Genomic DNA, 15,021 nt, shown 5'->3' on the forward strand with positions numbered 1-15,021 from the left:
TTTTGGATATTTTCATTAAAATATTATGCCATTACAAAAGTGACAAAAATGTATGAATATGATGATTGCAAATTTGAAACAACATTTTCATAAAAAGACAAGGATTATGACTAAAATAAATGACACATTCATATTGAAACGATTTGGTTTACTGCTGTTCATTTTCCTCACCCATAGTTCAAACACTGTGTGCATGATGATATAAAATCATGCGATTGTTATCAGAGCTGATAATACTGGTATTTTACATGGTTCATAATCAAACAACGCTAGTACTTCATCAGAAACATAAATGAACACAGTAAATCTGCTACACTTTCCCTCCAGTGGAGGGCACATATGTTCTGTAGTTTTATGGTCTTCATCAATCCCAAAGTTCATGTGTCAGTTAATGAAAGTACTTCCAGAGCCTGTTCCTGAGAGCGAAGGTCTGGCAAGATTGATTCGGCTCCCCGATATTTATAATTCAGTAAACGAGAAAACTGTACCCATATATTTTTACACACAATATCTTTCTTCTTGGCATTTCCTAATTACATTTCTTTCCCATGACAGATCTGCAGATCAATATTCTCTCTCTCGCTATAGAAATAAGAAACAAATACTGTGAAATTTTAGGCAAGAGGATGTGATTACAATTATTATGACCTGACTGCAATATAAACATATAAAAAAAAAAGTCCATGCGAAGTCTAAACCGAACCGAAAGATCTGTCTGGATCAACTTGGCGTTCATATACCGTAGCCGGCGAGAGTTGTTTGGTCAAAGTCACGCAGAAATGCAGTGAATGAATGATATGAGATGTGCATGTAGTGTAGAGATGAGAAAGCAGAGGGAATGTGATTGGATAAGCAGTCCAGAGAACTTACGTAGGGTGTGCGAGGTCCTGAGGTCTTTCCGCTGCCTCTGGGAACACGGGATGAGGAGGCTCTCCCATCGGCATGCAGCCCAGAGATTTACTGATGGCATGGCTGAGCTTCTTTGCTGGAGACTTCTGTAAAACAAGCGGAAAAAAAAAAAACTAAATACAACCAAAAAAATACTTACATAGAATACAATCAAATAATAATTTCTGACTCAGTCTGTGATAAGAAGCCACATCAGTTCACAGACGGAAGTTATCAATCACTCGACTGATGCTATAATGTGATTTTGGAGTAAAATATGCCGCTATTCTCATAAATTGTAATTTGCCGCTGTGCTAAGCTAAAATGGTTGGCATTTTAGTCTCCTCTAAATTAAATCACATGAAAATCTTAAAAATATCTCATAATTTTATCATTCATTTAAAGGGATGGTTCACCCAAAAATGAACATTATTCTGCCGTTATTTACTCACCCTCATGTTGTTCCAAACCTGTATGAATTTCTTTCTTCTGCTGAGCATAAAATATTATATTTTGAAAAATGTCAGTAACCAAACAGTTGTGGGGCCCATTGACTTCCACTATCCCTTTAATATGACAACAAGCTGCCAAATGTTTTCTTTCAAATGAGTCTACAATGTTTGAAGTCCAAAGGCTTCATGAACTATGTATATTCATTTGGGTATGCCATTTTTTGGGTTTGGGTTCCAAATGGGGATGCAAGTTAGTTGTGTTGTTAAAGCTTATTTAAATACTGTTGAACTTGACAGTATTTTCTCTCTCTCTTGTTTTTTTTTAGGCAGTGTCAAAGAAGCCAAAGAAAGCCCCAATTGTTATATGCAATGGTGTGTTTCATTGGCTAAAAAAGAAAGCAAAAGCAAAATAAACAAAGTAAAGAGGAATTTGACAGATTTTTCAAGGTTTCTATAGATATCGCGATATATCCTTACCATGAATTCTTTTGCCACGATAACCGTAGTGTGAAAAAACTGATATCATGACAGCCCTATTATATACAGTACTGTATGTTTCTGAAAAAAGCATCTAATGGAATCCAATTATATGTAGTTTGGTGGCATAAAAGGGGAATTAATACATATTTGATTTGTACATAAAAAGTCACAGACTTACTTCCCATGTGAGGCTGGGACATTTGATATAATTTAATGTAGAAATATATATTTTATTTATTTCATTTAAAGTTAATGAAAAATTCTCTTTGATTCAGCAAAATCCTTGTTCCGTGGTTAGAAAAAAAATCTTTATCAGGGTGGAAAGAATGAGGGAGGGAAAACTCTTATAATTGGATTTGGGAGGCAGTGCAAATCGTATCCCAAGCTGTAATTTCCAGAAGTGTGACTGAGCTTTGGAACAACGCTTGAGTATTAAAAATGTAATCAATATAACTCACTGGCTTAAAAACATGAACCCCCCTGAAATCCCGAATTAGAGAAGAATGATGTTTTACAGAAAACAAAATACTTGCTGCTCATCCATCACTGATTCAAGGCCAAACAATTTAGCAATAAACACATAAACTAACGTTTGGGGTCAGTAAGATTTTTCAAAAATAAATTGATACTTTTAACTGATTCAGCCAGGACATTTATAATGTTAAATTTTTTTTGTTCTTTTGAACTTTCTATAAATCAAAGGATCCTGAAAATAAATGTATCACTGTATCCACAAAATGATTAAGCAGCACAACTGTTTTCTACATTGATAATAATAAGAAATGTTTCTTGAGCAGTAAATCATCATATTAGAATGATGTCTGAAGGATCATGTGACACTGAATACTGGAGTAATGATGCTGAAAATTCAGCTTTGATCACAGGAATACATTACATTTTAAAATATATTCAAATAGAAAAGTTATTTTAAATTGTACTGTTTTTACTGTATGCCTGATCAGATGTAGCCTTAGTAAGACTTATTTCAAAAACATTAAAAAAATCGTACTAACCCAAACTTATGACCGGTAGTATAAATCATGTTCATTCATTGCCTTTTGTGCAGTTATAAGCTATTCAAAAATACCTGTGCTTTAGAGAACATCAATGTGTGTAAAGCTTTGTATCTGACAGGAATAGAAAAATTGTCATTCAATTGTGTTGCCTAATTAATTGAAATACTCTCCTCCCATAAATTGTGTGTCTTAACTGGAAACTCCTACAAATGCATATGCAATAAGTTCAGCCGCAAAAATAATTGTATCCACGCCTTTTCAGCAAAAAAATTAGTAAATCTTTAGTAAATCTTGACAGTATTTTTTTTAATGCCAAAAGAGGGTTTGCGATGTCTCAAGCTGTTAGTAAATCTGCCATTATATAGGGTAAAAATGTGCTAACATTAGCCAGAAATCAGTTTGAGTTATTCAGTGTTTTAAGCAAAATAGACAAATATAAAGTCTAATTATGTGTCCAGAAATTACAGTTTCAGCCAATAATTTTCCTTGGAGCACTATGCTGAACCGGCTTCTGTGATTAATGACTTCAATTTTGTTCTATTCCTCTAACAAAACCATTTCCCACTATGAATATAGAGTATTATAATTATGTACCTTTATGGACCGTTTATTGTAACTTTAGAGCAATATAAATCACCATTCACTTTCATTATAAGCTAAAGAACAGCTTGGTTAATATCTCTTTTGTGTGTGTGTTTCATGGAAGAAAAAAAGTAGTGACATGAGGGTAAGTAACGATGGCAGAATTCTCATTTTTGGGTGAACTATCCCTTGAAAGTGACGGTACGTACCCATGAGGAGTGCTCCTTCATCTGGTGCTGGTTGCTATGAGGGCCGCTGGCATGACCACGCCAGAAGCAGCTCTGACAAAGCTGGTACCCATGGCACTGCTGGCAGCGGTACCGGAAACCCATCATGCTCTCACTCCGGCAATACGAACATTCCACTGGATGGAAGACTGTGGGACACCAGCACAAAGGGTTTCAGGCATTCGCAAACCTTGTCTTAGTCATATTTTGTGAGTGAGGTGTCCAGACGTAGTGGGCGATGGGAAAGAAGTCATTAAAACCCCACATTCAATCGCACAACCCTCCAATCGCAGCACGTACCATTCTCTACATTAGCGAGTCGGTGCATGAGAGGTAGCCATACAAGGTACTGCGGGGGTGGATCTGCCATCAACACATCCAAAAACGTATTCAGCAAGATCTTCTTCTGGCAAAGCACAGATAAGACACTCTCAGCGAAAGCCTCTAAGACTTCCAGACAGGTTGAATGAGATCCCGATCGTTTTAAAGGGACTCTAGCTGTTATTTGAAGCAGATTAGTGTACTCACCTGCTGAGGGAAGCATGTTCTCACTGAGTGCTCGGTGTAGCCAAACGAAGGCCCCTCGAACACTGCCGTGGGGAGCTTCAGCACTTCCCTCAGGAACTGGTCAAATTTGGCATAGACCATCACCCCATTGGAGTCTGATATCTGGGAAAATATATCTGAAAGAGAAAGAAGTGATTTTAAGTTATGCTATGTTGTGGATAAAAAATGTATAACCAATAATAAAAATAAAAAAAATCCCAAAAGTCCATGAAAGTGGAAACTTGTTTGGGGGAAAATGCATTATTATTTCTCACAAAAAAATTCCAAGATAATATAATATGATGAAACAGCACTTTTGTACTGGTGTGATTTCATCAAACAATGCACACCATTTTGAGCAGAACTGCATATACGGTTAAAAAAACGGGTGGGATGAAAATAAATGTGTTTTATTTTAGATTAGTGATAAGATGCCGTTTAGTACCTTTACTGAGTATTCAGCAAAATTAAGGGGTTAGTTCACCCAAAAATCATAATTTAAGTTGTTCCAAACCTGTATGAGTTTCTTTCTTCTGCTTAAAAGAAAAGAAAATATTTTGAAGAATGTCAGTAATCAAACAGTTGATGGGCCCATTTGACTTCCATATATAATTCCATTCCATATCCATATATTTTTTTTTTTGTTTCATACTATGAAAGTCAAGGGGGACAATCAACTGTTTGGTTAACCACATACATCAAAATATCTTCTTTTGTGTTCAGCAGAAGAAAGAAATTCATACATGTTTCGGAACAACTTGAGGGTGAGTAAATGATGACAGAATTTTCATTTCTAAATTCTTTTGGGAATTAAATTTTAAGTTCAGTACACATCATGTACAAAAGAGGGAGCCAAACTCTCAGTGAAACGTCTTGCATAAAAGCCCTTGTGTATAATTTTTAATTAAAAGTTTGTGTATATGCCCCCAAAATAGACTTATTTTATATCAAATCACATTTCATGAGCTTAGTCTATAAAATGGAATAATACTGACAGTTTAGTAGAAAGAAATGTAGCAATTTAACTACTTGAATACATTCAATGCTAATCAATAACATTTTGTACAGCATATGAACTCCAGAAAATATCCATTGTGTCTTTGTCAAATTATTACTGTTGAATAGCTTTATAAAAGGCATAATACTCACAACGTAATTTGTCCAGTATTTTACCGCCACACATTGTAGCTAGCATTGCCTTCATAGCAAACACTGTGAGTTTCCCATGGCCTTCACTGAAGCACAAACAACATATTATCAGAAGACATTCTGTTATAACAATTCAAAGCCATGCCATGTTTTTCTTTTTAAATTCCAGTCAATGTTTGTTCTACACCAATCTTCATTCTCTTTATCCAATCTTTTGAAAAAATGTGTGCAAACAGAACATGTTAGACTACATGTCAATAGTGTTAAAACAGGCCCACAACCCCACGGCCAAACACCTTATTGGTACTTTTCAATGAAGTGTTGGGAAGTAAGTAGCCTAACTGAAAGTAGCAATACTACAAACTTACATTTTCTGTAGCTTAACAGCAGCTCTTTTTGTTTATTTTGTAGCTTTTTAGGTTGCTAGCTACTTTTTCCAACAGCATGACAAAAAGCTACATCACCCTTTTTGTCAGATCGTGAGCACACAGCTTTTATAACCAAGCAAGCTAAAATGTCCTCTAGCTGATTTGTAGTGTTGAAAAGTCTGATTCATTTCAGTGAATTGGTTCGTTTGAATGATTCATGTAAATGAACTGGTTAAAAAACGACTCACTAATTCATTTGAGTCCATGCAGCAGCACTTTTTTTGTGATTTTAAAAAAACATTACTGTTTGTCTGTTTTTAACTTTTATTAGATGTTTGTTGTGCTTAGTGTAAATTTTACATTTTATTTAAAATGTAATGCTGTCAACCCTGATTGAGATAATTTAATAACACTGTTAAATGTAATCTTGTAAATGTGAAAATGATTATCCAAATATCCACTTTTCATACTGTACATTATAATGTTGTGATGCCTAAATGTAGGCATCAACTTGCACCATTTACAATGATTGATTTTTGATTTTAGTGTTTTATTTTTATTTATAGTATAAAAAAGCCCCTCACATGACATTGATATTGTGCTGAACAAAAGTAAATGTGACCAGATCTTTCAAAAATTGTACCATAATGAGGTGCAATATCTTAGTAAGTAACATAATTAAGCTATCTACCTTTTGGAGCAGCCTTCACGTCTGAAGCGTGTTAACGGCGTCTTAAAATGCTGCCTCTGTAGGCAGCTCACTATGTTTTGGAAAAGAGCATATGCCTTCCAAACATTCACTCTTGTCACGATGCATATGACTCACAGTCCATCAGGTTTGGAGGGACATACTGCCACAAGGCACCCCCTGAGAGAAAAACAAATCTCCCTCACTGACAACACACCTGTCATAAGTGGCCACGATGAAGTTTAGCAGAAGGCCGATGGACTGCTCCACGTTTATCTGGTGGGTGGTGGGCAGCCGCTTGTTGAGCTGGTAGAAGATGGAGGACAAAATGGTCTCCAGGCGTGACACATTAATCTCTGCGTTGTGGTCTAATGTGCTCAACCCATTGTCACGGAAAGCTTCGATCATGTTCCACACGTCCACCAAGTGAACTACGACAGGAAAAGTATATAAATGAGATGATCAAAAATACGAATTGTATTGTTTTTCCCATAGTAGAACAAATGTACTTGATATACAACCAAAGTGACTTAATACATCACAAAATACATAAATATGGCATGTTAGAGTAAAGAGAACGGGACTTACGGTTGCATCGTTTCTGAACAAATCGTAGCTTACACGCTGTCCTATATGTTGAGAGGCGAATTACATCAAAGTTTTGTGCCCCTGGAGAAAATAACATGCATCAGTATTGTCACTTTCAGAAGTCCCTGGTTCAAATTAAAAATCAGAAATTATTTAATCATCTTCTTGTTTTTCCAAACTGTATGCCTTTCTTTCTTCCATGGAACATAACAATAAAGTAAACAAGGATCCAGGCTGTCACGCTCCAAAATGACAAAAATCCACCACCAGTCACATTGGCCAATTCTTGGCAAAAAAAAATTGGCAAACAAAGAGCCAATAGCTTCATGGGCAGAGCTCTGACATATATAGCACAACTGTGACTCTGGCGACCCACATTCAATTCCCGGCTCGAGGTCCTTTGCCGATCCCGTACCCTTCCCTCCACCCTGTACTTTCCTATCTGATCTCTACACTGTCCCAATAAAGGCATAAAAAAGGCCAAAGGGATAATTCACCCAAAAGTGATAATTCATTAATTAGTCACCCTTATGTCGTTTCAAACCCGTAAGACTTTCGTTCATCTTCAGAACACAAATGAAGATCTTTAAGATGAAATCTGAGAGAGAATCAACTCACACATCAGTTGTGGTAAACGGAAGCTTAAGCATGTTCGCTTGACGTGCGAGAACCAATGAGGTTCATTCTCGTGTTACGCAACACGTTTGAGTTTCCGCAAGAACCAATGAAGTTCATTCTCGGGTTACGCAGCACGTTTGAGCTTCCGCAAGAACCAATGAAGTTCATTCGCGTGTTACGCAGCACGTTTGAGCTTCCGCAAGAACCAATGAAGTTCATTCTCGTGTTATGCAGCACGTTTGAGTTTCCGCAAGAACCAATGAAGTTCATTCTCGTGTTACGCAGCGCGTTTGAGCTTCCGCAAGAACCAATGAAGTTCATTCTCGTGTTACGCAGCGCGTTTGAGCTTCTGCAAGAACCAATGAAGTTCATTCTTGTGTTATGCAGCACGTTTGAGTTTCCGCAAGAACCAATGAGGTTCATTCTCGTGTTATGCAGCACGTTTGAGCTTCCGCAAGAACCAATGAAGTTCATTCTCGTGTTATGCAGCACGTTTGAGTTTCCGCAAGAACCAATGAGGTTCATTCTTGTGTTATGCAGCACGTTTGAGCTTCCGCAAGAACCAATGAGGTTCATTCTTGTGTTATGCAGCACGTTTGAGCTTCCGCAAGAACCAATGAAGTTCATTCTCGTGTTATGCAGCACGTTTGAGCTTCTGCAAGAACCAATGAGGTTCATTCGCGTGTTACACAACACGTTTGAGCTTCCGCAAGAACCAATGAAGTTCATTCTCGGGTTATGCAGCACGTTTGAGCTTCCGCAAGAACCAATGAAGTTCATTCTCGTGTTATGCAGCACGTTTGAGCTTCCGCAAGAACCAATGAGGTTCATTCTCGTGTTACGCAACACGTTTGAGCTTCCGCAAGAACCAATGAAGTTCATTCGCGTGTTACACAACACGTTTGAGCTTCCGCAAGAACCAATGAAGTTCATTCTCGGGTTATGCAGCACGTTTGAGCTTCCGCAAGAACCAATGAAGTTCATTCTCGTGTTATGCAGCACGTTTGAGCTTCCGCAAGAACCAATGAGGTTCATTCTCGTGTTACGCAACACGTTTGAGCTTCTGCAAGAACCAATGAGGTTCATTCGCGTGTTACACAACACGTTTGAGCTTCCGCAAGAACCAATGAAGTTCATTCTCGGGTTATGCAGCACGTTTGAGCTTCCGCAAGAACCAATGAAGTTCATTCTCGTGTTATGCAGCACGTTTGAGCTTCCGCAAGAACCAATGAGGTTCATTCTCGTGTTACGCAACACGTTTGAGTTTCCGCAAGAACCAATGAAGTTCATTCTCGTGTTATGCAGCACGTTTGAGCTTCTGCAAGAACCAATGAGGTTCATTCTTGTGTTACGCAACACGTTTGAGCTTCCGCAAGAACCAATGAGATTCATTCTTGTGTTACGCAACACGTTTGAGCTTCCGCAAGAACCAATGAAGTTCATTCTCGTGTTACGCAACACGTTTGAGCTTCCGCAAGAACCAATGAAGTTCATTCTCGTGTTATGCAGCACGTTTGAGCTTCCGCAAGAACCAATGAGGTTCATTCTTGTGTTACGCAGCGCGTTTAAGCTTCCGCAAGAACCAATGAAGTTCATTCTTGTGTTACGCAGCGCGTTTAAGCTTCCGCAAGAACCAATGAAGTTCATTCTTGTGTTACGCAGCGCGTTTAAGCTTCCGCAAGAACCAATGAAGTTCATTCTCGTGTTATGCAGCACGTTTGAGCTTCCGCAAGAACCAATGAAGTTCATTCTCGTGTTACGCAACACGTTTGAGCTTCCGCAAGAACCAATGAGGTTCATTCTTGTGTTACGCAGCGCGTTTAAGCTTCCACAAGAACCAATGAAGTTCATTCTTGTGTTACGCAGCGCGTTTAAGCTTCCGCAAGAACCAATGAAGTTCATTCTTGTGTTACGCAGCGCGTTTGAGCTTCCACAAGAACCAATGAAGTTCATTCTCGTGTTACGCAACACGTTTGAGCTTCCGCAAGAACCAATGAGGTTCATTCTTGTGTTACGCAGCGCGTTTAAGCTTCCACAAGAACCAATGAAGTTCATTTTCTTGTGTTACGCAGCGCGTTTAAGCTTCCGCAAGAACCAATGAAGTTCATTCTTGTGTTACGCAGCGCGTTTAAGCTTCCGCAAGAACCAATGAAGTTCATTCTCGTGTTATGCAGCACGTTTGAGCTTCCGCAAGAACCAATGAGGGTGATTCTCATGTTACGCGGCACGTTTGAGCTTCCGCAAGAACCAATGAGGTTCATTCTCGTGTTACGCAACACGTTTGAGCTTCCGCAAGAACCAATGAGGTTCATTCTCGTGTTACGCAACACGTTTGAGCTTCCGCAAGAACCAATGAGGTTCATTCTTGTGTTACGCAGCGCGTTTAAGCTTCCGCAAGAACCAATGAAGTTCATTCTTGTGTTACGCAGCGCGTTTAAGCTTCCGCAAGAACCAATGAAGTTCATTCTTGTGTTACGCAGCGCGTTTAAGCTTCCGCAAGAACCAATGAAGTTCATTCTCGTGTTATGCAGCACGTTTGAGCTTCCGCAAGAACCAATGAAGTTCATTCTCGTGTTACGCAACACGTTTGAGCTTCCGCAAGAACCAATGAGGTTCATTCTTGTGTTACGCAGCGCGTTTAAGCTTCCACAAGAACCAATGAAGTTCATTCTTGTGTTACGCAGCGCGTTTAAGCTTCCGCAAGAACCAATGAAGTTCATTCTTGTGTTACGCAGCGCGTTTGAGCTTCCACAAGAACCAATGAAGTTCATTCTCGTGTTACGCAACACGTTTGAGCTTCCGCAAGAACCAATGAGGTTCATTCTTGTGTTACGCAGCGCGTTTAAGCTTCCACAAGAACCAATGAAGTTCATTTTCTTGTGTTACGCAGCGCGTTTAAGCTTCCGCAAGAACCAATGAAGTTCATTCTTGTGTTACGCAGCGCGTTTAAGCTTCCGCAAGAACCAATGAAGTTCATTCTCGTGTTATGCAGCACGTTTGAGCTTCCGCAAGAACCAATGAGGGTGATTCTCATGTTACGCGGCACGTTTGAGCTTCCGCAAGAACCAATGAGGTTCATTCTCGTGTTACGCAACACGTTTGAGCTTCCGCAAGAACCAATGAGGTTCATTCTCGTGTTACGCAACACGTTTGAGCTTCCGCAAGAACCAATGAGGTTCATTCTCGTGTTACACAGCATGTAGCTGCCAGCAGAGACAGTTGCATAATTTAAGTTCCATAAAAGAATAGTTTTAATTTAATAAGTAACCACGTTTAAATACATCATAATATATTTATATTATCTGCATTTATTTTACTTTGAAATATGTGTACACGCTGACTTGTTTATGTAGGCTTATATAGCGGAACTATTGTTCTGAGGTTTGGTTGGTTCAGACGTTTATTGATGTTACACCAGCATCGGAACATGTAGCCTGCCGAGCTAACTGCGGCTCGTAAAGTTTTGGTATTAGTAATATCATTACATTTGTAAGTTCACCGAGAGACACACAGAAGAGAAGTTGCCTTTGTTACCTGTTTTACACTCCCTGGAGTTAACGCGGCCAATGAGGTATACATTGTTCTTTTAATGTGTAATTATCAATGTAAAGCATAACTGTGTGACAGTTTATTAACAGTCAATCTAACGTTGTGTTTATTTATTAATGTGCTATTCTCTGTGAGAATATTCTTATTTCTGTAACTTATGTGAGTTTGTTTTTATTTAGTTCTCACGGCATGTTTGATGGCATCGAGGATGTTTGACTAATAAATGCCCGTAAAGAAGAACGCCTTGTGTTCGTGTCTGTTGACTGGAGGGAGCTATACAGCACGTTTGAGCTTCCGCAAGAACCAATGAAGTTCATTCTCGTGTCATGCAGCACGTTTGAGCTTCCGCAAGAACCAATGAGGTTCATTCTCGTGTTACGCAACACGTTTGAGCTTCCGCAAGAACCAATGAGGTTCATTCTCGTGTTACGCAACACGTTTGAGCTTCCGCAAGAACCAATGAGGTTCATTCTCGTGTTACGCAGCACGTTTGAGCTTCCGCAAGAACCAATGAGGTTCATTCTCGTGTTACGCAGCACGTTTGAGCTTCCGCAAGAACCAATGAGGTTCATTCTCGTGTTACGCAGCACGTTTGAGCTTCCGCAAGAACCAATGAGGTTCATTCTCGTGTTACACAACACGTTTGAGCTTCCGTAAGAGGTTTGTTCTCGCACGTCAAGCAGGTTCGGTTGAGCTTCTGTTTATGTTCACCGATCAATGTTTAAATGTGAATAAAAGCCTTAATTAAATCAGTTCATCATATAAAGTGATCCAGTCTCTTCAGAAAATTTGGACTAAGCCCCTTTTTAAAGTGTCAAAGTCGTAGTTGCCTAGAGACTGTCTGGAGAGTTCAATGGAGGGACAGAAAGCTCTCAGATTTCATCAAAAATATCTTCATTTGTGTTTCGAAGATGAAAGAAAGTCTTACTGGTGCGATTGCTCTGTTAGTGTGGTTCATTTGAATAAGTGTGAACATCCAAACCCTGGTGAGCACCAAACAAGCGGACCGAGACCCCTGAAACCATGGGTCTCAGTCCACTTGCAAACAAACTCTGGTGCTAAATAATATAATTAAATTTTTGGGAGATCTATCTTTTCAGAAATGTGTATTCTATAAAATGCAAAAAAATACTCTCGTACTTTGTGAATATATACAGTAAAGCAGCTATCTAATATTTGTACGGCATAGTTTTGATTTGTCCATCAACCTGGTTCTGGTGTTTTCTCAAAATCAGTTTTGCCTTCCAACCAGAGACACTAGATTGTGCCAGTCTATTGCCCTGTGGCAGTGAAGGGTGAATAGGATTTGACAAGGCCTCTGTGGTATGTGTGTGTGGTGGATTGTGCAGGAAATGTTGTTAACTCTGAAAGCAACTCACTCATCTCCATGAAGAGCTGTCTCTTCTCCACCATGGACTTGCTGCTTTTACTTCCCTCTTCAATCATTCTACACAACACAAACAGTCCATTTAATACCACAGCTTAACCACGGCATCATTACAAACATGCAACTCACACTAACAACAACAATCACAAGATAGCATTTGAATGAGTCTGTACATATTTTAAATGTATTTCATAAATAATTTACAAAGAAATGTCAATGCAGCTAAAAAGAAACAACAGCAATACGGCTATTAAATTAATACTTTTAATCTTTCTAAGTCTTTAAGCAAGACTCAATCTATATTCCACATTCATATTCCTGGATCAACATTCCAATCAACCAATCAGCTCAAATTCTATGGCTTTTTACTAACATAACAGTTTGCATATGAATTAAGTGTTATTTGTATTTATTGTTGAGCTAATGATTCATTTAACCAACGTTTAAGTCGTTATCTTTACTGCTTCGAAATACATGCTGTTAATTTAAACACTGTAGAATCATTTAGTTACTGTAAGAATAAAAACAATATTATAGCTATAACACAAAATAATTTCATAACCACAGTGAAGCCTACATGACGAATTAAGTTGTATGCACATGCCTTACAAAGCATAAATCTGTATCCAGATTTCAGAAGGATTATTTTGACATTTGTAATACAAAATGTCCTCCGTCAGCTTCGCTACTGTAATGAAGATGAACATAACTTTTAATAAGCAGGGGAAATTCCCGGCTTTAAACAAATAACCATTTAAATGTTTAGGACGTTTGCATTGTAAGAATATACAGGGAGATCTCAGATATAAAAACGCTGACTCTAATGTTTTCTCATTAAAATCAGATGATTTCCTATTAATTCATTAGAATGTGAGGGAATACAGTGGATTCACTTTTTTTTTTATGACGCCATGAGCAACCCAGCTCTCTATATAGATCAGTGGTTAGCACTACATTTTCTGATAGGAATATTGTTCGGACAGGAGCATGTTTTAACTGGGCAAAATCACAGTGACTGACTGGTTTTAGCAAACTCATGTATTTCTTCAGTCCATGGTAACTCCTGAACACTCTATTACTCACCTGTCAGGTTGGCTGGGACTCAGAGAAGGTGATGCAAAGGAACCAGGAAGCTCCTACATAAGGAAAAACATTTTGATGTTGACATCTGGGGAAATACCCCTCCCCCAATCCAACCCACACACAGATGCAAAAAATAAACCCCTGGAATAAATCCCCCGTTCACAAAAGGGCATTTGAGTTCTCTTGCTCTGTATGCAAGTGCTGGTTATGTTTATGACAATAGTGTCTGTACAGGCTGCATCCTGCGAACTAATGAAACAAGAGCCGCTAAGGAGCCACTTTAGTGACAGGCAGAGAACACAGCAGCAATGAAAATAATTACTATATTATATTAAAGATTAGCATTTGCGGTGAATAAAAGTAATGTGCAGAGACAAGAACAATGTGTGTATATACAGTATATGATATTTAAGAAATATGCAGTTATTATTGCTCTCATGTAACTAGTTGTTACATCATCAACAAAGCATTACATCAGCAATCAAGTCACATTTAGCCTACTTACTTTTTCCATAAGTGGAAGTTTTATTTTTTTTATTCAACCGACTCAAAACTTGTGAATCATTTCAACAAAAACAAGTTGTGGTTACAAGTTGTGTGAGTGATTCATTAATTCACTCAACCGTTCACAACCTTTGTAAACGAGACGTTTTATAATTTAAAAATTTGTATAATCTACAAAGAGAGTGTTTAGATATAAGAGTTTCTAAAAGTTACAAAAATGCAGATTTATTTGACCAAAACTGAAATCATCCGATTCATTCAGTTCATCCACGAATTCATAACAAATTCATAACAAAATGTTTTGTCCTGTTCAGCTGTGAGTCTTCAAAACAGTGACTCAATTCAGAATAGCATTGTTCTATTTTTTATTTTAGGTCTACTATTTCTGCCAAATCTTTATCTAATATATATATATATAATTAGCCACTCAGCATTTTCACATCGATACCATGGGGGAAAAACTGCCATATGGGTATATTTAATATTATCTGATCATTTGGTCTGCTGTCACTTTAAGACCCGACGCACAGATCCATTACTGTTACACATGCGTTTTCTTTTTCCACTATTTATGCTTACGTAAAACATAACTGACTGTGTTTACGTGAATACTTGCCCATTGTTTGACTGTTTAAGCGCAATAAGCATAAAAAAAACTCAATTCAGTTCTGAGAGGCGGTTTTATGTGCGAGCACTTTGGGTGTGAGCACAAAATCTGCGGGAACGCCAACAACATTCATGTGGAGCAAATGAAACGAGTGAGTGAGGAGAGGCAGGTTTGTGTCAACTCGCTGTCTGAGAGATGAGAGCGCGATAAAGCACAGATGATATCGTGTCTATTCTGCATAATGAGTATTGGAAACGTTTCATATTTAGGATCGATATGTATCGAAAAA

General features: G+C 38.3%; 1 protein-coding gene across 11 annotated transcripts in view; it reads right to left on the reverse strand.

Annotated features, from left to right (window-relative positions):
- Positions 1-15,021, reverse strand: part of dtnbb (dystrobrevin, beta b) — a 43,979-nt gene that overhangs the window by 27,827 nt on the left and 1,131 nt on the right. For 8 of the 11 annotated variants that reach the window (XM_079632649.1, XM_079632650.1, XM_079632654.1 and 5 more), the window contains exons 2-10: positions 13,622-13,674; positions 12,531-12,598; positions 6,985-7,065; positions 6,614-6,827; positions 5,341-5,426; positions 4,174-4,328; positions 3,946-4,051; positions 3,628-3,794; positions 871-995 (exon numbers count right to left, since the gene is read on the reverse strand). In XM_079632649.1, coding sequence (XP_079488775.1) covers positions 871-995; positions 3,628-3,794; positions 3,946-4,051; positions 4,174-4,328; positions 5,341-5,426; positions 6,614-6,827; positions 6,985-7,065; positions 12,531-12,597 — 1,001 coding nt within the window. In that variant the 5' untranslated portion in view covers position 12,598; positions 13,622-13,674. Of the gene's footprint in view, positions 1-870; positions 996-3,627; positions 3,795-3,945; positions 4,052-4,173; positions 4,329-5,340; positions 5,427-5,708; positions 5,903-6,613; positions 6,828-6,984; positions 7,066-12,530; positions 12,599-13,621; positions 13,675-15,021 lie in introns of those variants that run through there. The other 3 variants (XM_079632651.1, XM_079632656.1, XM_079632657.1) reach the window with 3 other exon arrangements.

The sequence above is a fragment of the Phoxinus phoxinus genome (assembly GCF_949152265.1).
Source record: "Phoxinus phoxinus genome assembly, chromosome: 13".
NCBI lineage: Eukaryota > Metazoa > Chordata > Actinopteri > Cypriniformes > Leuciscidae > Phoxinus > Phoxinus phoxinus.